Source organism: Vipera berus (genome assembly GCF_964194415.1).
Source record: "Vipera berus genome assembly, chromosome: 9".
Taxonomy (NCBI): domain Eukaryota; kingdom Metazoa; phylum Chordata; class Lepidosauria; order Squamata; family Viperidae; genus Vipera; species Vipera berus.
In genome coordinates this window covers 6,511,769-6,537,379 of record NC_138212.1, presented here as the reverse complement: position 1 = coordinate 6,537,379, position 25,611 = coordinate 6,511,769, and the positions used below count along the sequence as shown (strand labels likewise).

The 25,611-nt window shown below is 41.8% G+C and overlaps 1 protein-coding gene across 1 annotated transcript; it reads right to left on the bottom strand.

The window, feature by feature from the left end:
* Positions 1-6,356: 6,356 nt before the first annotated feature.
* LOC308671903 (sialic acid-binding Ig-like lectin 13) lies at positions 6,357-24,841 on the bottom strand. Its single transcript, XM_081334397.1, has 9 exons — positions 24,750-24,841; positions 16,811-16,949; positions 16,325-16,675; positions 14,242-14,535; positions 13,683-13,733; positions 12,393-12,647; positions 11,963-12,056; positions 8,378-8,441; positions 6,357-7,145 (listed from the first exon to the last, which is right to left on the bottom strand). Exons 2-9 carry the CDS (start codon positions 16,869-16,871, stop codon positions 6,930-6,932), a joined length of 1,386 nt encoding a protein of 461 aa, XP_081190523.1. The 5' UTR covers positions 16,872-16,949; positions 24,750-24,841; the 3' UTR covers positions 6,357-6,929.
* Between the last annotated feature and the right edge of the window lie 770 nt (positions 24,842-25,611).

Here is a 25,611-nt window from a genome sequence, read left to right as displayed (position 1 = left end):
CAGAGCCTCTCCGGACCATAGCTGATGGTCCTGAGATGGGACACATGGATGGAAGAAGCAGAACTACTCTCCCTCTCTCACCAGGGCTTGTCCATCAGGAATCTCTGAAAATTTGGAGGTGACTTTATTTGCTCAAGTTATATCGCTGCCTGTAGTTTATATTTTCATATACCTCCTATATTCTTCTTAGGTAGATAGATAGATACCATATAAAAGATATAACCTCCCTCAGATGATCATTATTATTTTTTTAAGGTCCTGTATGCGTGGTATCTGGGCTTCAGCCTGGAAATGGAGCACTAGATGGCAACAAGGAGATACTGAATAGAAAGCTGCCTTTGCTGTGCTCTGATCTTTATCCAGATCTTTACAGCCTGTGTTATAATTGGAGATTTGATCACCAAGAGTGCTTATGGAAAAGGCTTCCGTATTTTAAAATTACCCTCTTCCTGGTGCTTTGAACTGCAGTTGCAAATGCAAGCTAATATGCTAAAGCCTCAGGAAAAGGACTTCAGGGGATTAATATGTTCGTGCCAAATCAACCTTTAAAGGCCCAGGATTGTAGGCTAGCGTGTATGTTAATTATGGAGCCTCCATTTTCAATGGATTCATCCCGTGCAAACGTTCGGGGGGGGGGGGGGGCATTTCTGATTAATACTTCATGTAGCTTAATAAAACAGCTGAGCTCTGGAATTCCAAACAAGTTTGAAAAGTTTCATTTGTATTAAAGAGCAGCATGAGGATTTAAAATGCTTTTGGCCTCTACATTAAAAAAAAAGGAAAAAATGGGAAGAAAATGAACACTCAGGCAAAAGTCAAACCCCAAGGCCCGCTCTGTGCCTGGATCCTCAGGCACTCCATACTCTCTTATCAAATGCTTTCCAACACGCTCTTTGTATGAAACATTTATAGATTGGCAAACACGCTTCAGGCACGCACAGAGGGGAGCAAAGGAAGCGGGGAAGAGAGAAGAAATTAAAAAAAATGTAGCTACTATAGCTGTGTGCTCAGGATTTCATAAATTTGTGTAGAGCGCCATCTGCTGGAAGGTTCCCTGCTTTTAATCCTTAGAAGGTTCAGTTGTTAAAAAAAATAATTCAGTACCGTTATAACTTTGAACAGTCGCTAAATGAACGCAGGTAATTGAGGACTTGGAGTAAAATTTTAAAAGACCTAATAAGACTGGAGAAATGACAGCCGTCATTGATGGAAAGAATTTCTGTTGGTTAAAAATGAATATCTTGCCTAAGGTGATGTTTTTTTTTAATTTCAAACAGTATCTGTTTTGACAACGGATGCACCGTTTAAGCAGTGGCAGAAGGATACATCTAAATTGGTGTGGCAAGGGGTGTGCAAAAAGATAAAATATAGGGCGTTACAAGATACAGATGTCTTGGTTTCCCGTCTAAGTTCTATCTTACTTAGCTTGATTAAGATCAAGTAAGCAAGGCACCATCATGTCTCAAATAGTGATTTGAACAGCAAGACAGACACAGCCTTCAACGGATAATTAGAACTGCAGAAAAAACAATTGCAACCAGCCTGCCTTCCATTGAGGACCTGTATACTCCACGAGTCAAAAAGGGACCTGTGAAAATATCTACAGATCCACATCCTGGACGTAAACTGTTACAACCTCTACCTTCAAAACAACACTATAGGGCATTTGCACACCAGAACAATGAGACATAGGACAGTTTTTTTCCCCATGCCATCACTCTGCTAAACAACTAATTCCCACAACGCTGTCAAATTATCTAGCAAGGCTGTATTACTATTCTTCTTCTCATCTTTCCTATCTACAATGTTGTTGCTTGTATCTTACGATTTATATTGTTTTATTTATTATCCTAGTATGATTTATGTTGATTGTTTATTTAGTATCCTATGACTATCACTAAGTGCGGTATCTCATGATTTATGATGAATGCATTTTTACGGTGACTATGATCCTAATTTATCACTTATTGCTTTTATGTACACTGAGAGCTTACGTACCGGAGACAAATTCCTTGTGAGTCCAATCACACTTGGCCAATAAAGAATTCTATTCTATTTTTTTAAGATGGGGAAGGGTGGGTAGAAAGGTGAATAATAATGATAGTCATCTTCATTTAACACACAAACACAAAGAGAGAGAGAGAGAGCAATAGTGATAGATGCAGATAGTAATAGCACTTATATATTGCTTCATAGTGCTTTACAGCCCTCTCTAAGCAGTTTACAGAGTCAGCATATTGCTCTCTAGAATTTGGGTCCTCATTTTACTGACCTCGGAAGGATGGAAGGCTGAATCAACTTTGAGCTGGTCAGAATTGAACCGCTGGCAGTCGGCAGAGTTAGCCTGCAATAATGCATTCTAACCGCTGCGCCATCACGGCTCTCTCTGATAAGCAACTAAACTGCTTTCTGCCTATATCTCTCCTCTTCTTCATTCTCCATTCCCCACCAACTTCCAAATTTACTATTATTCTATGGCTTGAGTTCATTAAATTTGCTTATCAGGTCGGGTAGCTAAAAAACAAAATAAAAAATGCATTAAAGGCATGATGAGAAAGTTCTGGTTTACTGATTGCAATTTTCAGATGGCATGCAGAAAGGGCTAGATCAATCCTATGTATCATTTGTCTGCAAATGTAAGTGTGCAGTGGAGATTGTACTTCCAGGTATGAATGTCTAAAAATTGTGGCGTTTTTGGTTGGAGCACATTCGATGCAGACAAACAAACTAAAAAATCCCTTAAACAAACACAGGTTTGTCCTCACTGCTACAGGAAGAGGGAAGTAGAAGTAGCTTAATGCCTGTGTCTATTCACTTTAAAATCTGGTGAAATTGAACACTCTTTACAGTGTTATTGATAATAACAGTAGTTTGCATAATCACCAGGACTACTTTTAAACCTCACATGGGATGTATTTTTCATTTACAGTCCTTTACTTAAAAACATGTGCCAAGGGAAGAAATATCTGGCAAACGTGTTCACATTCTGTGTATAGGCAAATGAATTTCCTAGGGGACGTGCAAAGCCTGCTACAGCATCAACATGTTAGGTTAAAGAACTTGCATTAAGGAGGGAGCTTGTTATCCATCATTTGGTTGCCTGATCTTGCTCATCTAGAAGAAAGAATGTTTGAGGAATTAAAATGTTTACCCGTAGGGATGTGAATTTGATCTCATCTGCATTTCCTAGGACAATGTTTGTTTATTGATATATTTTACGTACGGCCCTTTTAAGCAACTCAGGATGGCAAACATACCCAATACTCCTCCCTCCTCCTATTTCTCCCACAACAATCCTGCGAGGCTGAAATAGAGGGAATGCCCCAAAGTCACCCAACCTGCTTTCGTGCCTAAGGCAGCACTAGAACTCACAGTGTCCCATCAACTGAGATTATACCATGAGTTCTGCTCCTTGGTCGCCTGGAACAATTTTTTTAGTAGCCTCACCTGATTTGACAACTGCCTTTTTACCTGCATGAGGTGTGTAGTACCATTCTAGTTATGAGAAATATGAAGATTTGAGTGTAATGTTTTTTTGTCTGGAAATGGTAAAGAGTTCACTTTGCTTTGCGTACCTAGTTGACTTTGATAGCTTTAGCTCACCCCAACCTGCTAAAAATATCCTGTCTGCATAGGCCAGGATATTTGATCTCTGATTCTGATTGTGATGTGAACTAAATAGAGTGCTGGAGACTTTGCTGACTCAACCACCAATACAGGTAGAAACACACCTGAGCCCAACATTTATGTTGCTAAATGAAATGTTTGTTAAGTGAGTTTTGCCCCCATCTTATGACTTTTCTTGCCACAGTTCTTTTTTTAATCCCATTTATATCCCGCCCTTCTCCGAAGACTCAGGGCGGTTTACAATCTAAAGCACAATGTGCTTAGCAACAGCCTTCATTCTATGTATATGCCTGCTTATTAGGGCTTTCACACACACCCCCAAGCGGCATTATTACAAAGTCAGCTTAATTGCCCCCAACAATCTGGGTCCTCATTTTACCTACCTCGGAAGGATGGAAGGCTGAGTCAACCTTGAGCCTGGTGGGACTCGAACCTGCACTAATTGCAGGCAGCTGGTGTTACTTAAGGAGGCATTAGCCCACTGCTCCACCAAGGCTCACTGCAGATGTTAAGTTAGTAACAACTGTAACAGATGTGAATCTGGCTTCCCCATTGACTTTGTTTGTCAGAAGGTCGCAAAAGGGGATCGCATGACCCCGGGACATCGCAACCGTCATAAATATGAACCAGTTGCCAAACAGCTGAATTGTGATCACGTGATGCTGCGACGGTCGGTAAGTGTGAAAAACAGTCACATAAGTCACATCTTTAGTGCCGTTGTAACTTTGAAGAGTCACCGTTGTGACTGGGATAGCACTGACCCTGCAAAACGGGGTCCTTAGGAACGCTTTGAAGAATTTTAATACGTCGAGAATGAAAATAGCCATTTACCCGAGAAAGAATCACAAATATTCCTGGCTACTGATTGGGAAACATGGTTTGCATGCATTAAACCGCACATTCAATATCTGGCTCCTCCAATTTAAACAAAAGGATGGCTGCCAGGGTCAGTTTAGCTCAGCGTAAACAGCCATCAGGCTTGCTTCATTTTCTGTCAGTGTGCAAATATTCTCAGACCAGGGGTCGGCAACCTCAGCTCTTTTATGACTCGTGGACTTCAACTCCCAGAATTCTCTCAGGAATTCTGGGAGTTGAAGTCCACGAGTCATAAAAGAGCCGAGGTTGCCGACCCCTGTTCTCAGACAATGCCTTCCCTTCCTTGCCTGGGCCAGCTGATGTCACTGCCGCCAGGTGCTTTCTCCCACCCACTCATCCTATTGTCTGAAAGAAGCACCTGGCTGGGGCTCTTGGCATCATGGCATCCATTGTGTCATGGCACAGCAGGCGGGCACAGAAGGTAGGCACAATCCGATGGATCAACAGCGAGCGTTTTTCCAGGAAGAGACCAGAAATCATTCTTCAGACTTGGAAGGTGGGGGCAATTTTGCTCCTGGAGTTTTCACTTCGAGTGTATTTCATATAAAATTGTGCCAAATAAGTGCATCATCACAAGACTTCTGCTGCGCAAGGAGGAAGTGGTGTGTAAAAACATTTCTGCTATCCTTCTGTTCCCTGTTCCCCAATACCACACGGCACTGAGTGTTTCAGGGAAGTTTTAAGTGTCTGTACTTCTGTATACCAGGGTTTCCCAACCTTGGCAATCTAAGTCCACACATTTGACGGGACTTCGAACAGTGTGGGAGTATGAATGGATTTCCAGAGGACACTGCAGACTCCAGGAACCATTTGGGCTTCAGTTTGAGATGCAGACAACGCAAACTTATCCCCAACAACCTCCGCCTGTCTTCAACACTGAAGGCACCCAGGGCAGAAAACATCCTGCAGCCAAGAAGGATCCACACACATTTGCACTGCTCAGGTGTCATGGAGGACATAGGTAAACCTCCAGGTGGCCTCAACGACTCTCTAAAACAGGGGTGTCAAACTCAATTTCATTGAGGGCCGCATCAGCATTGTGGTTACCGTTGAGGGGCCAGGTGGGTATGGCCAGGGTGGGCGTGGCCTACTGGGTGGGTGTGGCTAGAGTGCGTATGGCCTACTAGGTGGGCGTGGCCAGCTCTACATCGTTTGCATCAAGGGTGCCTATGGGGGCCTGGGCAGGAGTGGGACAGATCTGAGGGTCTCTGGCAGAAGGAGGGTCTCTGGGCCAGGGCCAAGGCAGTGGGGGCCGTTCCCTCACTGTTTCCAGGATGGCTTCGTGGGCCACATGAAACCACTTCGCGGGCCGGATCCGACCCCCGGGCCTTGTGTTTGACATGTCTGCTCTAAAAGAATGCAAATGACCAGCCGTCTGGAAGGAGTATAAATCCTGCCCTTCCCCACCATCCAGTCAGAGCTGAAGAAGCTTCTTGGATGAGAAGCGAAACCTCTTCAAAAAAGAAAAAAGGAAAGGAACAAAAGAAAATCCAATTGCCTCCTGAAAAAGCACCTTTGGGATGTGTGGACTTCAATTCCCAGAATTCCCCAGTCAGCTATGCTGGCTAAGGAAATCTGGAAGTCGAAGAGCACATGTTTTTAAATTGTCATGTTTGGAAAACCCTTAGGTATACGCATATAAGCATCCACTTTTAACACAACCATCTTCAGTTTGCCATTTCCTCCCTGGAAGTCATAGACTGGATCTAGTCTCCTGATGTTCAGTAGGCATCACTGATCTTTCTTTCTTTCTTTATTAAATGTATATGCCACCCATCTTGCACTTCAAACCGACTCTTACCTATTAACATTTAAGGCTGGGCAGTGCTTTGGATTCAATCTTTAAAAGGGGCTTCAGAGGGCAATAAATGGGAACGTAGCCCTTTAAAGCAGCTACATCTCTTCCCAGGCACACTCAGCCCTATTAAGGTGGATAGAAAGCCACTGATTCTCACGTTATGTGAGAATGTGAAACTGCTGGATTGCAGCACTTTGAAAAGAGAACGCACTGTGGATCAGGAAGAGGGGAAGTATTTGAAACATCGGAAACAAAGAGCAGACAGGTACCTGGGTGCCAAGCTACTCTGGATGAAAAAGTAACAGCATTTTTTCCAATTTTGCATTGTTGGGGGGGAAAAAAGAGTCTAAACTCTCCAAGACATCACTCATAAATGAGGGTGGGAGTTTTACTCATTCAGTTTCCAAGAGTCTGTATCTTAGCCCTTTATTTCTTGACATGAAACTTGATTCATGAAATTCCAAACGAGTCTTGCTTCCCTGGTCCTGCTGTGCTTTTTGGGAGTTAACAGCTGGATAGGCAGTTCCTGTCTCCAAAGAGGACACAGAGACGAGACAAAGTGATGGAGTCTAAACCAGAGCTGGCATTTTCCAAGGACTCGGCTGCTAATCAGAACGGAGGTATCCCTTTAAACCTTCACGCTGTAAGTTCTGATTTCGGCATAATCCGTCTGGATGTCTTCCGTAGTTATAACTGGTTTAGGATTTCGTGTATTGAATGTAATAGTCGCATAATGGATTTCTTCAGGATCGCTGGAATCTCTATCAACAGATTCCTTGGTGGTTCCTGGTTTGGAGGGAATGCTATTCACTTCTTGTGCAGCGAGGTCTGAAGCGTTGAGTTCCTGTTTGAAGAGAGGAGTTGAGTGGAAGCAGAAACTGCCACCATTACACATAATTTGAAATTTGAGCTAATTTTACAGTCTACCGCAAACAAGGTGCAGGTTGTTGTTGTTTTTTTTAGAATAAGCAGAAGCAAAATAAGAAGAATTAGCAGAAAGAGACAACTTTTGCACGTTAAGGAAATCAGTTCTGCAAATTAAAAAAAAATAAAGTTTGCTTAAGCTTGTTTTGGAGGTAACATTTCATATTTTAAAAAAATCTGCTTGAACTTTCATTTTCTTCCCCCCAAAATTCAATTTTTGAGATTTATCCTCCAGACCTTTAAAAAAATACCCTGCATATTGAGATTAAAGCATTTTACTGAGGCACAGAAATGTCATCTTACTTCTTCACCCAGGGGTGGAGAAAAAGAGTTCTCCAGATGTTTCTAAGCTACAACTCTTACTTCCATGGCTAATGGCTGGAGGGGAGGGAAAGGTGTTGGAGAGATCCTTTAGCAGTGTCTTAATCTGTGTGGCCCATTGGTTGGGTGTACCCAATTGGCTGGGTGTGGCCCATTGGGTGGGCGTGGCCATTGGGTGGGTGTGGCTGCGGTGGTAATGGCAGACTGGGTGGGACTAAAAAGTTCAATCAATCGATTCCAACTTGGCGAGTTCTTTTTTCCCCCGCGAGAAGTTGAAATTGATTGATTGAACTATTTTCTTTTCTTTTGCACATGGCGGCAGAGGCCTAATGCAAAAAGGTTTTATAAAAACCCAGCTGAAGGCCTAGGACTGGGATGACGGCGCGCGTGCCCACAGAAAGGGCTCTGCGTGCCACCTGTGTCACACGTGCCATAGGTTCGCCACCATGGCCATAGTATTTCTCAACCCAACTTTAAGATGTGTGGACTTCAATTCCCAGAGTTACCCCACCCAGCCGTCTCAAAAGACTTCCTGAAGGCTGGTCACAAAGAAGTCAGACAGTTGCTTTGATTAAAGGGAAGTTCAGCCGAAGCCCAGCCAAGGCTGAAGGGAGAGCAAAGCTTGCTCTGTGACCTGGTGGACCTCAAAGCTGAATCTCCCATTTTTTTTTGGGGGGGGGGAACCGCTCCTGGCAAGTTGTGGACTTGCAAAGATGAGGGAGAGAAAAGGCCAGCATCCATTTGAGATGCTCTGGATTGATTGCGCGGTAAGCAAAATGCCCTTGGTGTGAGTTGCAGTAACAAAAAAAAGAGAGAGAAAGCATTACAAACCTTGACACTCGCTATGGTGTTTCCTGCTTCTGAGTCAGTCGCCGTTTTTCTCTTCCTCCGGTATCTGCATAAATAAATAAATAAATAAATAAATAAATAAATAAATAAATAAATAAATAAATAAATAAATTCTTTTGCATGCTGCTGCTTAAAGAGCAGATTGTCTGGGCTCGGTTAAAGTTCCCTGTTGCAAGCAATATAAACCTTTGCAGATATCCTTTCCCTCCAGGCAGAGGCACATTCACTAGCAGGGATGCTGATTCATAGGGCTGGAATTTATGTAACAGGATGTGCATAAAGGAAGCTAAACCACTGCACAAGGAGGGAAAGTGCTTGCTTTTCCAGTAGATAATTATGGCCCTATATACTAATTCTAGAAACGAGACTCCATATTCTGATTGTCGTATATGAAAGAATTAACAGAGGTGGAAGGCATCTTGGAGGTCTTCTAACCCAAACCCCTACCTAAACAGGAGACCCTACATCATTTCAGACTTGTCCAATCTCTTCTTGAAAGCCTCCACTGTTGGATCACCCACAACTTCTGGACACAACCCGTTCCACTGGTTAATTGTTCTAACTGTCAGGAAGTTTCTCCTTAGTTCTAGGTTGCTTCTCTCCTTGACTAGTTTCCATCCGTTGCTTCTTGTCCTGCCTTCAGGTGCTTCGGAGAATAGCTTGACTCCCTCTTCTTTGTGGTAGCCCCTGAGATATTGTAAGACTGCTATCATGTCACCCCTCACCCTTCTCTTCGTTAAACTACGCATACCCAATTCCAGCAGCCGTTCTTTATATGTTTTAGCCTCCAGTCTCCTGATCATCTTTTTAATAATAGGCATGAAACATTGAGTGGCAAGAATGTACAAAACGGAAACGACGTTATCGTATTGCAGGGTTAGAAAAAAAAATTAAGAAAAGGTAGGATAAAGGAGAAGGGGACAGAATTTCCATCCCATGCAGGAATCCAAAAGGGAGTAAAATTGAGTTTAAAAGAGTGATGGTTTTCGTTGCATACCACCTTAGGGCTGCGGCAAGCAAATTGTGAGAATTAATAGAAAAAGCAGAAGAAAGTAAATGGGGGGGGATGGTAAATTGCCCAAAGTCACTTTTCCTGAGATGGGTGGCCACATAAAATTGGATAAATAAATAAGTAAATAACAAACTAAACAATCCAAATTAACGGTTAGTGTCTTGTGCGAAAACCCAGTCTCAGAGGCTTCTCTCCTCTTCGAGATTTCCTTAGTATAATTTGATTCTAACACAGCATATTTAATTTGTTCAGTTATAAATAAGAACAACTTTGCCAGAGAAAATTAAATAATTTGTTACTGTCAGAAAGGAAAGCTTGTGTACTTTATGAACGGAGATTATCCAGACTTAATAATACTCCAGACAATAATCAACTAAGCATGTGGGGAACTAAAAAAGTGAAGTGGGAATTCATAGATTTCTTCATGTCTGAATGAAAGAAAGAACAGGCAGAGAGAGAGAAATATATTAATGACAATAAAACACTGACAAGGGTACATAAACTCATAGGAACAAAATAAAAAAATTAAGAAGTTTCTAAAACATAATAGGAAATTTATATACGTCTTGTAAGTCAACTTTTGAGAGAGAGAGTTAATCTTTATAGCCAGTTCTTATTTTAATGGCGTAGGATGGTGGAGAAGGAATTGCCAATGCATAGAGCAATAATATCATACAAGAGAGCTGAGGCTATAAAAGCTGGCAGGAGGTCTCAAATCAAGGCTGCCAGCTGTTGAGTCTTGTGCTACCAATATCTTGATGCCTCTGATCAAAGCACTGATGCTGTGAGAGGGCACCATCTAGATGAACTCATTTATTTGGAGGAAAAACAGTGTCTGGAAAGTTCCAATCAATTATTATTATTATTATTTATTAAACTTATATACCGCCCTTCTCCCGTAGGACCCAGGGCGGTTCACAAGGCAATTAAAACAACATTACAATACAAAAATTAATAACAATTAAAATCGATTAAATTTTCCTTAATTAAAATCTAAACCCCCTGTAACTCTGATTAAAAACCCAATTACAATAAGTTAAAAAATTAAAAAAATCCTCAGTCCTGGCCGGAAAGCTCAAAGAGCCAGGTCTTCAGGTCCTGGCGGAATGAACGAAAATCAGGGGCAGTCCTAAGCTCTACGGGTAACTGGTTCCAAAGGGCAGGCGTGCCCACAGAGAAGGCCCTCCCTCTGGGTGTTGCCCGCCGGCAATCCTTTGCCGGCGGCACCCTGAGAAGGCCCTCCCTGTGGGAGCGCACAGGATGAAGGGAACTTGATGCTGGCAGCAGGTGTTCCCTCAGATATCCCGGACCCAAGCCATTTAGGGCTTTATAGGTCATCACCAGCACCTTGACTTACACAAATTGCTTACACAAATTTGCAAATGTTTCTGCAAAAGGGAGCTGAAAAAAAGTGTCTGTCTGTCCGTCTAACAACTCTCTCTCTCTCTCTCTCTCTCTCTCTCTCTCTCTCTCTCTCTCTCTCTATCTATCTATCTATCTATCTATATATATATCCTGTGGATAGCCTTGGGTCAGGCCAAGCAGGAAAGAAAGAGTTAATTAGCAAGGTGCATTCAAAAGCCTTGACAAATACTTAACACACACACACACACACACACACACACACACACACACACATATATATATATATATATATATATATATATATATATATATATATATATATATATATATATATATATGTAACAGAGTGAGCGCCTGTTACTCGTCCCAGCTTCTGCCAACCTAGCAGTTCGAAAGTACTTAAAAATGCAAGTAGAAAAATAGGGACCACTACGGTGGGAAGGTAACAGCGTTCCGTGCGCCTTTGGCGTCTAGTCATGCCAGCCAAATGACCACGGAGATGTCCTCGGACAAGCGCTGGCTCTTCAGCTTTGAAACGGAGATGAGCACCTAGAGTCGGAAATGACTAGCACACATGTGCGGGGGAACCTTTACCTTTATATATATATATATATACATATATATACATATATATATATATATATATATATATATATATATATATATATATATATATATATATATATATATATATATATATACATACATACATACATACATACATATATATTTATATATATATATATATATATATATATATATATATATATATATATATATATATATATATATATATATATATATATATATATATATCCATCTATCTATTTATCTATCTATCTACCTACCTTTTAAATCAATTTTACAAGGTTTCTATGTTCCTCCAGTCATGTCTGACTCTATTCAGCTTAAAAGCCTCCAAAACAACAGTACGCTTGACATGAAACTCCCCAATATAACAGTGCTAACAGAATAACTATTATCATTTTACAAGTGCTGAGGAAGAACCATAGCTTATTTTATTTGTTTGCTTGTTTGTTTATATCCCACCTTTATTATTATTTTTACAAATAAGGTAGAAAACATGCCAAACAAGGATATCCTGGAACTGAAGACATTATCTTCCAACATATATTTGCAACCTCGTCATTCATTGATCAATCCAGAAACAAATTCCCACAATTAACTACCTTTTAGAAGCCAGGATGATCCCAGTGATTAGCACGATAACAGCAAGCATGACGAAGGCACCAGTCACTATAAGAAGCAGGCTTTTATCTGGGTCTTTGGATGCACAGAAGAACAGATAGAGTTCAATAGCTTGTTATTTTTTTAATCCAGTTTGGATTTTAATACTGAGCCAGTTTCATTCCCTCTTAGCCCAACCCACCTCACAGAGTGGTTGTTGTAGAGAAAAATAGGAGAAGGAAGGAACATTAGATATGTCTTCCACTTTGAGCTGTTTATAAAAATAACAATAAAGGCAGGGTATAAATACATAAAAATAAATTTAGAAACAAATAATCCTGCCCCAACATTCTCAAAAATTCCATCCAGCTCTTGGCTATAAATTCCAGATTTTTTCACCCCTCTGAGTAAATTCAAGAATGCCTCACATACCTGTCATGGAGAGTTCGAGGAATGCTTCAGCCAAGCCTTCAGCATTGGCTGCTCGGCATGTGTACTTCCCAGCATCCTTCAACATAAGATCAGAAAGCTTCAAGACATTCAAGGCTCGGGATGGTCTCTCCAAGACTTGGGTTCCCTTAACCCAAGTCACATTGGGCGAAGGGTTGCCCTTCGCCGTGCAGAGTAGCCGGATGCGGTCCCCTTTTTGTACCGTGAGCTGAGACACGCTTGTGAAGTTTTTCTGACCTGCAAGATTCAAGAGGGACACTGAGAAGACAATGCCTAGAAATCTCAACATTTGCTTGGATGATTTTACCAATATGCATCAATTTCAACAATAGGTTAAAAATGTCTTAGTTTGCAATTTGGAGAAGAAACTGATGTTATCTCGTGTGATTTGTTCATGACTGCCTCCTAAATTTGAGACCTGAATTAGTAAATACATAATTAGATTAGGAAAAGTATGATTTGGGGCCAGTCACTCTCTCTCATTGTGAGGAAAATTGCAGGAGGAAGGAGTATTATGTATGTTCACCACCATGAGTTATTTTTTTGAAAATAATAAAGGTAATAGATAGATGACAGAGAGAGAGAGAGAGAGAGAGACAGAGACAGACAGACAGACAGACAGACAGACAGACAGACAGACAGACAGACAGATAGATAGGACAGAGACAGGAAATAGACATAGGATAGATTAGATAGATAGATAGATGATAGATAGATAGATAGATAGATAGATAGATAGATAGATAGATAGATAGATAGATAGATAGATAGATAGATAGATGATAGATAGATAGATAGATAGATAGATAGATAGATAGATAGATAGATAGATAGATAGATAGATAGATAGATGGAGATGGATGGATAGACAGACAGACAGACAATCTAGGCAAAAACAGTTATTTGAAATGGACAGCAGTTTGAATTCCTTCTTACTTCCAGGGCAATTCTGAACAATATTGGTATATAAGTAGTCCTTGACTTACCACACAATTAGGACCAGAATTTCCATTGTTAAGCTACATGGTTTTTAAGTGAGTCATACCTGATTTTATAACCTTTTTTACCACAAATCACTGCAGTTATTAAGTCAATCATGCTGCCATTGCAAATGGCAATCACTTGACCCTGGGGCACGGTAATCATCATAAATAAATGCCAGTTGGTCCGCAAAGATCTTCTCTTTTTGTTCTATTTCCCGCTAGCCTTTTCTGCCTCTTTTTGATACCTCCTTACTGAGCAAATGGCTGCTGGGAGAATCATGCAACTTACTGTTATTGGAGTGAAAATGCTCCCCCTCGATCACTACCATCTGCGGTGGGACTGTAAGAGAAAAACAAATCGTCCTGTTCAGAAATCCTTTCCAACTGAGATTTGGACACAGTCAGATCACCAATTACATATGCTGATTTCCTGGAGCTGGTATCCCAACCTCTTTTCTTCAACACTCTCCCTTTTCGGTTATAAGATGCAAAGAACTGTCCGCCATTTTGATATTATAATGTCCACACCAGTGTTTCGCAACCTTAGCAATTTTAAGATGTGAAGGCATGGCGACTGGGGAATTCTGGGGGTGGAAGTCCGCACGTCTTAAAAGTTGGGAAGGCTGGGAAACCCTGCCCTAGGGAATCTCCGATTGTCCCCTTCTCCCCACAAGTTAGTGAAGAAAAACACCTCTCAAAGGGAGCCAGGCTGAGGGAAAGAGAGAACAGCAAACTGTGGGACTTGACTCTCTGATGCAAAGGACCAGCGACACAGCTCCATCCTTCAAACGGAAATTGCTTTGGGGTTTAGGGTTTGAAGCTAGGCAGACCTAGAAATGATCACTCACAGGCAACATTCAGTTGGATAGTTGTCTCTCTAGGAACCAATTTATTCTCATTTTCGTAGCTGACCCTGCAGGTGAGATTCCTCTGGTGGTCTGTAACTGAAGGTAAGAAATTCAGCACTGTGCTGTAGATCTGGAACCCGTTCAGCTGCAAATGAGAGTTGTGAGGTTCGGGAAAGCCACTCCAGGTGATGTTTGGAGGCATCCGACTACAACTTGCGAAGGTTGCACAGGTGATGTTTGTACGATTTCCTGCCCGCAATGTCCCCAATGCCTGTATTTCTGGTGGTTGTCTTTCTAAGAAAAGAAGAGAGGAATCGGGAGAAAGTTACTCCAGGACTACATACATTCTTACCTACCCACTGGGCTTGCTCTTCAGGCTCCTTCCCAAATGCTTCTCAAGTGAGATGGACCCCATTGAGTTTTTATCCTCTCTTGGAGTACAAGATTTTATGCAACCAGGAATGACCACAGAGCTTCTATATTTCAAGCATCTTCTCATCCAAGAAGCATCTGAAGAAGCTTCTCGGAGGAGAAGTGAAACATTTTCAAAGAAAAAACCCCCCAAGAAACTCCAGTTTTAGAAAAGCACCTTTGGGGCATGCACGAATCCATGTTTGTCAGCATCTCATGAATCCCCTAGGACAGTGGTGGCAAACCCATGGCACGCATGCCAGAGGTGGCACTCAGAGCCCTTTCTGTGGGCATGCACGCCGTTGCCCCAGCAGAGTTCGCCAGAGTAGTGAGTATGTGGCGTTTGGAAGCGACAGGGCAGTAAGTAAGTGAGCAAGCGGTGTTGGGCCCCCGGGGATGCCCCGGAGATGGCAAGGGACTGGCCCCGGCCACGTTCACCCAGTCTGCTGTGACCACTGCAGCCACGCCCACCCAGTGGACCACGCCCCCCCACCCCCGAGGGCACCACAATGCTGATGCAGCCCTGGCAGTTTGCGATAAATAAGTGGGTTTGGGGTTGCAGTTTGGGCACTGGGTCTCTAAAAGGTTCGCCATCACTGCCCTAGGAAGCCCTCATCAAAATTTGAGAAGTTTGGTGTGTCCGTCTACAAGGGCAGAGTTACAGATCCAGCGGGCCAGGAAATGCCAAAGGAGGGCAGGGAACCCATCTCCAAAGATTTTTCAGGAGGATCTTCAAGGGTGAGCTGTTGATCAAAAGTCTTAGTGCTTCTTTCCCTCTTTTGCTGATTTTTTTTTTACCCTCATGCTAAGTCCCAATTGCTTTTGACCATGGTTTATCAGAAAATCCACCACTGGCTTTTCACACGTGGCAAATCTGTACTATCAATTACATCAAGCGGGTTTACACATCTGCAATGTATCTCACTAGCATAAATTAAAGAAACCAAAACCCAGCTTAGTATGATGTGTGAAACCAAGGCCAGGGTGGTGGTGGGTGGGGGCACCCATCTCTATTACTAAGGAAACATTCATGCTATCCTGAAGCATTTCACTACCCCTCGAAGCTTCTGAGTCTAAGCCTGTGGCTCTCTGCGGATCAGATTGCTTGAAACCTTTTCTCGGGTTTGTGTCTAGGTGTGAAAGAGAGAGAAAGAGAGACAAAGGGAAATTCTTTCATCTGCTAGTGGCTTCATTCTTGCATGTTATGGTTATTATCTGCAACCCCAACCCATCCCTCTTCATTCATGTATTAATTGCAGAATCTCGGGCAGTGATGAGAGAGACGGTGGCTTCAGTTCAACAAACGATTTATTTAGCTCAGCCCGGACAACGTGAACAGTACAATGAGCCTTTATATAGGCAACTGTCAAACTAATCAACAAATCAGGGACGGGTGTTTTCCCGCCGAGGGGTTATGCCCAATGATCAATAATCAAATTTATATGGCCAGAAAGTAACTCTGAACAGCATACAACAGTCTAAGAACACCATCAGCGTACAAAACAATTATTGTCTGATCCCATTGTATATAATGATTTCAAAAGCGTTATCAGAGCAGAACTAAAACAAGAAGAGAAAATGACAGAGGGAGGGGTGTTGATGATAACATTTTACAATGGCTGGTGAAAACCGGCGCTTCTGACAAAGGCCGAACAATTTTCCAGGTACTCACCTGTCACTTTCAGGTCTGGATTAGCGTAGCTGTGAAAGCTAAAAAAGGCACGAGGGTTTTTTTCCATTCTGAAAAAGTATTTCCCTGAATCAATTTTTTGGGCATTCAAGATGAGGAGAGAACAGTTTCCTGCGGTCAGATTCCCAGTGAGTTGAAAGCGCTTCTGAGACAGCTCAATAGAACCCGTACTCTCTGTTCCTTTCTTCCAAAATCCAATCAATGCTTCATTGGGATTGGCATCCTTTTTATTATAAGTGAAATTGCAGGGAATAACGGCACAGAGCCCTTCCTCTACCAACACCTCATCAGGAGCTTTCAGGTCATACCCTTCCATTCTGGCAGGTATCACACCTGCAAAGAGTGGAAAAACAAGAATCTCAGCTACACAGTAACCGACATCCCATCCCGTTTCCATCATTGGAAAGGAGAACTCATCCAAGGGCTGGCCTCAAGAGTCAGCCTCTCACCTTCCCACCAAGCTCGTACCTTTCCAAAGCAACGATGTTGAAATTAGCCCGAAGAAGAAGGCCTCAAAGGGGCAGCCCATTTTCTCATCCCTGAAACGTCCGCCTCTCTGGAAGATTGCGCTCAGCAACAGGATCCCAAGAAGCCTGAGGGGGTAAACCTGGGGACAGAAACGGTCAGAATGAGCTTTGTTCCTTCGGGAGAATATTGAAGCCAGGACAGAATCAGAGGACGGATACTCAAAACTACTGTTTCTTCTCCTCTTGGATAAGTACTGGCAGTCTTCAACTTACAACCATTTGTTTGGTGGCTGTTCAAAGTTAAAACAGTAATGGGAAAAAAAGAGTGATTTACAATCCAGTCCTTAAGCTTAAGACTGTTGCAGTATCCCTATGGTCGCTGCAAGGTGGCGCAGTGTTAGAATGCAGTAAAGGTAAAGGTTCACCCGCACATGCGTGCTAGTCGTTTCCGACTCTAGGGGCCGGTGCTCATCTCCGTTTCAAAGCCGAAGAGCCAGCGCTTGTCCGAGGACATCTCCGTGGTCATGTGGCTGGCATGACTAGACACCAAAGGCTCACGGAATGCTGTTACCTTCGCACCGGAGTGGTCCCTATTTTTCTACTTGCATTTTTATGTGCTTTCGAAATGCTAGGTTGGCAGAAGCTGGGACAAGTAACAGGCGCTCACTCTGATACGCGGCGCTCAGGATTCAATCCGCCAAACTGCCAACCTTCTGATCGACAAGCTCAGCGTCCTAACCCACTGAGCCACCACGTACTGCAGGCTAATTTTGCCGACTGCCAGGAGTCCGATCTTGACCCACTCAAAGTTGACTCAGCCTTCCATCCTGCTGAGGTCAGTAAAATGAGGACCCAGATTGTTGGGGGTAATAGCATGACTCTGTAACCCGGTTAAAGAAGGCTGTAAAGCACTGTGAAGTGGTATATAAGTCTACGTGCTATTGCCGTCAACTTTCAGGCACTTGATAAGCAGCATGTATTTATGAGAGTTACAATGTCCCAGGGTCAAGTGATCACCATTTGCAACCTTCCCAGCTGCCTTCTAACATCTAGCAACGTCAATGGGGGAAGCCAGTCCACTTCACGACCACATGGTTCACTTAGCAACTGCAATTTTGTGTGGTAAAATGGTTATCAAATCGGACAAGACTCAGTGAAAAAAAAACCTTACTTAACAACAGAAATTCTGATCCCAGTTGTGGTTATAAGTCAGGCACTAGATGTAGTTTTCCTTGAGGTTGGAAGAATATGACATTTAAGCCACTCGGCCTGGGCACAGATTAGGCTAAAAGTCTTTGGAGTTTTTGTTAATGTTATTTTTTCCCCCCTTCAGATAAAGTAAATCAGAACAGATACCGTTTGCAGTGCAGAGACACAGTCTGGATCACTTTTGAACAGGAAAAGCTCTTAATATCTGGAATGGCCACCAAAATGTCACCCTTAAGGGACCTTGCCTTAGTATTGTTGACCTTGCCTTAGTATTGTTTTTAAGGGTCCAAGTACGTTTCTGTGAAATTTGGGATCAAATCAGAAGTTTATTTCGTTGCATGATTTTCACCCTGTCATTTGTTTATTTTTATTATTTGGGCCACCTTCAATTAATTCCTTCTGCAAATCAGAGAGCTGGTTTAAGGGTGTCAAATTAAACCAACCATCCCAGAGAGTCTTCTTGCATAAGGACCTTTGGAGAAGTGGAACTAATACCTTACCCTGTTTTTAATATCCAGACTGTGGATTCTATTTTTATGTAACCAAAATGGGCACTTCTGGTCACAAGAGGAAAGGAATGTGACTTTAAGGGGACTTCCACTGTTGTTTCAGACAGAGTGTGCACAAGGTGAGTGAAAGGGTGAAAGGATGGATAGACAACTGGACAGAACAGATTCCTGCATAGCAGCTGTCCAATATTAGACTTTTGCTCCAAATCCCTCCAGTTTAAACCAATTCCATTCTTCTGTCCCTCTTGTCCTATTTATGCAATAGGAACTGTTGCTAAAATGGGAATTGTTGCTAAAATATGCCCAGAATACATCTCAGGGGCTGGGACTGCGTTTGCTCTAGTGTTGTAACTGGGTATATACCCCAAACTTCTGCTCCATACAAAAGCGTAGGAGTGACCTTAGCTTTATATACTCTGATTAGTGGAACAGGGGACCCTGGATAACTATGATCCTTTAATTTAAGCAGTAGGTTCAAATGAGCCTTTGCTCTAAGGGTGCTCCATTGATGATGGCAAGCCCAAGATCCAGTCTTGGAAGACGCTATGCCTAAGTATGCAAAGATGTTAACCTGTACAATTGGTTCACCATCTAATTGCCATCTATGTCTCTCACAATGTTTTCCAAACACCATGATTTTTGATTTAGATTTACTGATTGTTAGGGAGTTGTCCTGGCAATAGGACTTAAGCCTTCTTAATAGCTCAAGCAATCCTACTTGTGAACACGATATAGGATCATATTGTCGGCATAGAGCAAGCTATTACAGTATGTATTTAGGATCATCAGCATATGTACCATGGGATCCTTCATTAAACCTGGCAGGTTATTAATGTCTAGATTAAATAATAATGGGGCTTGTCTTACCCCTTTATTTGTATGAATCCTGTTAGTCAGGGCCCCATTAACCCCATACTGCACCTTCAAACTGGTACTAGTGTAAAGGGCTTTAACCAAAGCTAGCAATCTAGGTTCTATTTTAAGAGATGTCAATTTATTCCATAGTATTTCCCTGTTTACAGTATCAAATGCTGCTGTAGGATCTATGAAAGCAGCAAAGAGGGGTCTCCTCTTATAGGCATATATATGAGTGGCTGCGTTGAAGAATACCTTGGGTCTACATTTGTTGCACAGTGCCTAATTTTTACCAGTTGCTTCAGGGAAAGAAGCCCAGAAGAAACACAAAGACCTGTTCTGACTCTCATTCTTACTTCTTTAGAACTGGGGACAGAACTAAATGTGCGATTTAGGAATGATAAATGATAAAAGATTGACAACAGCAGATGAGATAGCACCCATCCCATTTACAAATGGTAGTACCGTTCACCACACGAGCCTCATCTAGATTCCAGCGGAGCCTAGTAAGGAAATTAGGAAGCTGGCAGGCAAGCCATGAGGTCATAATCCTAATTTATACGGACACTACAGGTAGTCCTCGACTTACAATGGTTCACTTAGTGACCATTCAAAGTTACAACAGCACTGAAAAAAGTGACTTATGACCATTTTTCACACGACCTTTGTAGCATCCCCATGATCATGTGATGAAAATTCAGAGGCTTGGCAACTGGTTCATACTTATGACCGCTGCTGTGTCCCAAGGTCATGCAATCACCTATTTCAACTTTTTGACGAGCAAAACCAGTGGGGAAGCCAGATTCACTTAACAACCATGTTACTAACTTATCAACTGCAGTGATTCACTTAACCACTGTGGCAAGAAGGGTCATAAAATGAGGCAAAACTCACTTAACAAATGTCTCACTTAACAACAGAAATGCCGTGGTCATAAGTCAAAGGACTATCCGTAATTTAGTCTGTCATGTCAGTAGTAAAATGATTCTTTTAATTAGAGGTTTTCTCCTTCATAGGTTTGCCTAATCCCCTTTTAAAACTGCCCTTTTGTGAAGGCCTCAGAACATGCATCACCTAAGATTCTTTACCTCTGGGGCACCTGGGATTTGTAGTTCACCAACCTTGCAACACAGAATCCCAAAGTCTTCGTGCCTACTTTGTGAAAGTCTGCTTGCTTTGGTCTCCTGGAATTGCCCACCACTCAGCTGCACTTCTCTCTGATCCACGTGGTAAATGTTATGTACTTTTTCCACATCGTATCATTCAGCTGCTCCTATTCAGATCTAGAAGCCTAGAATTTCCCAACACTACCATGTTGCAAACTATTCTCAAACTATGGTGCCATCAAACTTCCTGAATACAGTTTCAAGAAGGAGGAGGAGGAGGAAGAGAAGGAAGAGGACACTGCAGATGGTTATAATACACTATAAATAAAGATCCGTCAAATTATCTGTCACCTTCCTTTAAACATGCTTAAACTAACAAGCCTAAGATGTGTCTCAATCTTACGCTTGCTATAGTTCATCTCTCTTTAGGGCTGTAATTATAAATATAATACCTGGACCGCAGAATGGAGAATTTTTCACTGTAAGTCATGGTTGACTTCTACTGCAATGAGTTATGGTTTGGCAACATCTAAGAGTAACCCTCCCTGCACACTAAGCTGCTATTCTCAATATACCTATTCAGATGAAAAACCCATTGTCTTTGGCTTGTTTACTGATAAATGTGTCTTGGATGCAAGCCAATCCCCAGTGAATGTAGAGGCATGTACTCTGAATTCAGTTACTATACTTAAGTTCCTTAAGAGGTTAGAAATTGTGTGTCTGCCCAGATTTCATAAGAGGCTTGAAGGTTTCTTTAAAGTCATAAGTCTTGCCTTCCTTGTTGCAAATTTCATAGTTATATGTTATAAACATTTTATATGCAAGCATTCTAAATATATAATACGTTGCAAACATTTTATATACAAGCATTCCAAATATATAATTTACAATATGCCAGTCTTCTAAGCATACATGATGGGTGTGGATAGAAAATAAAGCATGTATATATGTGAAAGGAGAGCACAGGAAATGTCTTTTTGAAAAGGAAAAAGAAAAGGGGTATGTCTGCATTTGAGAATTTCAGGGTCTTGTAAGCAATGGAAGGGTGAGAAGTTCTGGAGGATTCTGAAAAAATATTACCAGGCACACATTCGTGGTTAAAGCAGACACAAAAGTGCAAATTTTAGGCAGGATTTATCATCACTTTTACTTCTTGCAAAGAGCCCAGGGATTACCACTTTAGGAAGTACTTAAATAAATGACCCAAAGCAGACATCAGAGGAGTGAAAAGACTCTTAATTCCAGCTGGAAAAGAAACAGTATTTCAAAACGCTCTTTAATCCTTAACACTTTGAGATGCTCACTTGATTGAATTATCCTTTCTGAAATTAGCCCTGCTGGATTAAAAAAGGAGGGTGCCTATAACCATTCCCAGATTATATAACATGAGATGGTACATGGTTTTGCCATTCTGATAATATATACAAACTCTCTTTTTATGACCCAGTAATCCCTGGTAGAGTCGGGACAACTGAATGGAGATGAGCATTTACTGGCTAGATGCCCTTCCTGACACCCCGCGAAGTTCACAGTAGACATTTTTGCTTTGAGCCCTAGGAGAGAACATCTGCCCCTACCTAGGATTGAACTCTCATCCTTCTGAGTGGGAGGCAAGCATCTTCGCCACTAGACCATACACATACATACATGTATATACACATGTTGAAAGAAAAATCTTCATCAGGGTCCAGTCCAAGCCGGGAATAATCAAAATGGAGACTGCTTTAGAAAGAAAGTTGTGGTTTATTGAAGAGGAGAGTCAGACAGAAAGATGGCTCTGGGAATCCTAACCACATGTAGCAGGGAGTGGTGGGCTTTTATATCTCCTTTGGGCTTTGTATTTGGAGTTCTTCCTGTTTGAGGCTTTGTATTTCCTGTGTCATGTACTTTGACCTGAGTCTGAATGCATCCTTTTGGTATTGGTGGGTTAATCCTATTATGTTTCCTGTCCTTAGAATTTGCGTGGGGGTATGTAAATTTTGGGACGCGGTGGCTCAGTGCGTTAGGACGCTGAGCTTGTCAATCAGAAGGTCGGCAGTTTGGCGGGTCGAATCCCGAGTGCCGCGTAACAGAGTGAGCGCCTGTTACTCGTCCCAGCTTCTGCCAACCTAGCAGTTCGAAAGCACGTAAAAATGCAAGTAGAAAAATAGGGACCACTGCGGTGGGAAGGTAACAGCGTTCCGTGTGCCTTTGGCGTCTAGTCATGCCGGCCACATGACCACGGAGACGTCCTCGGACAAGCGCTGGCTCTTCGGCTTTGAAACGGAGATGAGCACCGGCCCCTAGAGTCGGAAACGACTAGCACGTGTGTGCGGGGGAACCTTTACCTTTTTACCTTTATGTAGATTTTAGGGGTCTTTGTCTTCCTAATTTCATTAGCTTCTAGCTTCCTGGCTCCAACCTTCCTGAATGGATTATTACATCTGCATTTTTAAAAAATTGTTTTCTGCCTAGTTTCTGCCTGGGAGAGAGGGGCTAGGGCTGGTTTCTGTCTTTTTCAAGATCTTCTCCATTATTCCTTTGGGGAAACATATTCTGCCTTTTTTAATATTCCCCAAAATATTTATTTCTCTGGATTCTTCCCCCCCCCCCACACACACACACACACAGTGCTTTTTTTGTAAAAGAAAAAGGTGCCAGAACTCACACATGTCATACAAACCACCTTGCCTACCCTACAAGGTTCCATCCAAAAAAGGTGCCGGAACTCCGTTCTGAGCGTTCTATGAGAAAAAAAGCCCTGCACACACCTATATGTATACATATATACATACATATATCTAATTATCAGAATGGCAAATTCATTATATAATCTGGGAATGGTTACTGCTTATGCTGTATCCTTCTTACAGTTCAGTAAATTAGGGAGCCATCTGCCTGAATATTATCTTCTTGCTTTACTCTTAATAAATGCATTGGCTTTTTTTTTCTTCTGTAACGATTCCTGCTTTTCCCCACCAAGGTCATCTTCCATATCTCTACATCCATCAAGGTAATATGCATAACATTCAATGGCAGCCCAGTTATTTTGGATCACGAAGCAGAAAATCCTTTAAAGTAAGAATGCAAGAATGCCAAATTAAGAAGCAAGTTGTTGCTGTTCCATCTCTCCAAAAATTTATACTCTGAAGGAACTCCCGCTCAGTGGTTGAACCAGCTCTGCAGAAGCTTCTGGATAGCAAAAAAACCACCTTTTTAAATATTTCTTCCACTGAGGAGACAGAGCAGAGAGAGAGAGAGAGAGAGATGATAGATAGATGATAGATAGATAGATAGATAGATAGATAGATAGATAGATAGATAGATAGATAGATAGATAGATTGATAGATAGATACAGTGCTTTTTTGTAAAAGAAAAAGGTGCCAGAACTCACACATGTCATACAACCTGCCTTGCCTATCCTACAAGGTTCCATCCAAAAAAGGTGCCGGAACTCCGTTCTGAGCGTTCTATGAGAAAAAAAAGCCCTAGATAGATAGATATAGATATAGATATATAGAGATAGAGATAGAGATAGAGATAGAGATAGAGATAGAGATAGAGATAGAGATAGAGATAGAGATAGAGATAGAGATAGAGATGATAGAGATAGAGATGATTTAGATATAGATATAGATATAGATATAGATATAGATATAGAGATAGAGATAGAGATAGAGATAGAGATAGAGATAGAGATAGAGATGATTTAGATATAGAGATAGAGATAGAGATAGAGATAGAGATAGAGATAGAGATAGAGATAGAGATAGAGATAGAGATAGAGATAGAGATAGAGATAGAGATAGAGATGATTTAGATATAGAGATAGAGATAGAGATAGAGATAGAGATAGAGATAGAGATAGAGATAGAGATAGAGATAGAGATAGAGATAGATACAGATACAGATACAGATACAGACACAGACATAGACATAGACATAGACAGTGCTTTTTTTGTAAAAGAAAAAGGTGCCGGAACTCACACATGTCATTCAACCCGCCTTGTTTATCCTACAAGGTTCCATCCAAAAAAGGTGCCAGAACTCCGTTCTGAGCCTTCTATGAGAAAAAAAGCCCTGGATATAGATATAGATATAGATATAGATATAGATATAGATATAGATATAGATATAGATATAGATATAGATATAGATAGTGACTGATGCAAAGAAAGCTCAAATTAAACACTCTAAGGCTCTTTTTGATCTGACTAAGAGCCCTTTGAAGTCAACTAGGCTCTTAAAACTCCCACTGAGTGAAAAAAAGGATAGTCTCACCTCTTGGTGCAGGAGAGCTGCCTTTCTACAGGACTTCAGGGAGCTTCTATGCTCCTGTGGTTTATTCTCTGCTATTGTCTGAACAGTGCAGGAAAAGGCCTTTGGTCGGAAATCTGTCCTCGCCAAAAGCAGAAGTGGTTATAGTTCCCATGGGTCAATTGCAACATCATCGCTCAACAAATTAAGAAAGTGATGGGGTTCCATTGGGTGACACAGGAGACTACCCTTTTTTGTGGGTAATAAGAATGCACCCTCCATGCATATCAGATCACACTGATATTTTGTTTTGTTTTACAAGTTCTCTAGAGTCAGGTTTCAGGTTGTAGACGGTTTTATTGCAATACTTCCTCTTCAAAAAACTTTGGAGAACAATGGCAACCCAATGCCAGCCCCGAGATACATCCATCCATCAGACATTTAAGGTGGTTTGATTCAACAAGCTGGAGCTGGGTCTACCTAGCTAACTATGGTTTCATCAATAGCTTGTGATTCTGCAGGGACAGGAATCTCTTACATGTAGTCCTTGACTTACGACCACAATTGAGCCCAAACGTTCTGTTGCTAAGTGAGACATTTGTTAGGTGAGTTTTGCCCAGGGGTGGGATTCAGCCAGTTCGCACCACTTCGGCAGAACCGGTATCTAATTTTTTGTTGCCCAGGCCCAGAACAGACTTCCAGAGGCGGCATCCACAAAGAGAACCGGTTGTTCACATATTTGAATCCCACCGCTGGTTTTGCCCTACTTTACGACCTCTCTTGCCACAGTTGTTACGTAAGTCACTGCAGCTGTTAAGTTAATAACACCGTGGTTAAGTGAATCTGTCTTCCTCATTGGCTCTGCTTGTCAGAAGTTTATAAAAGG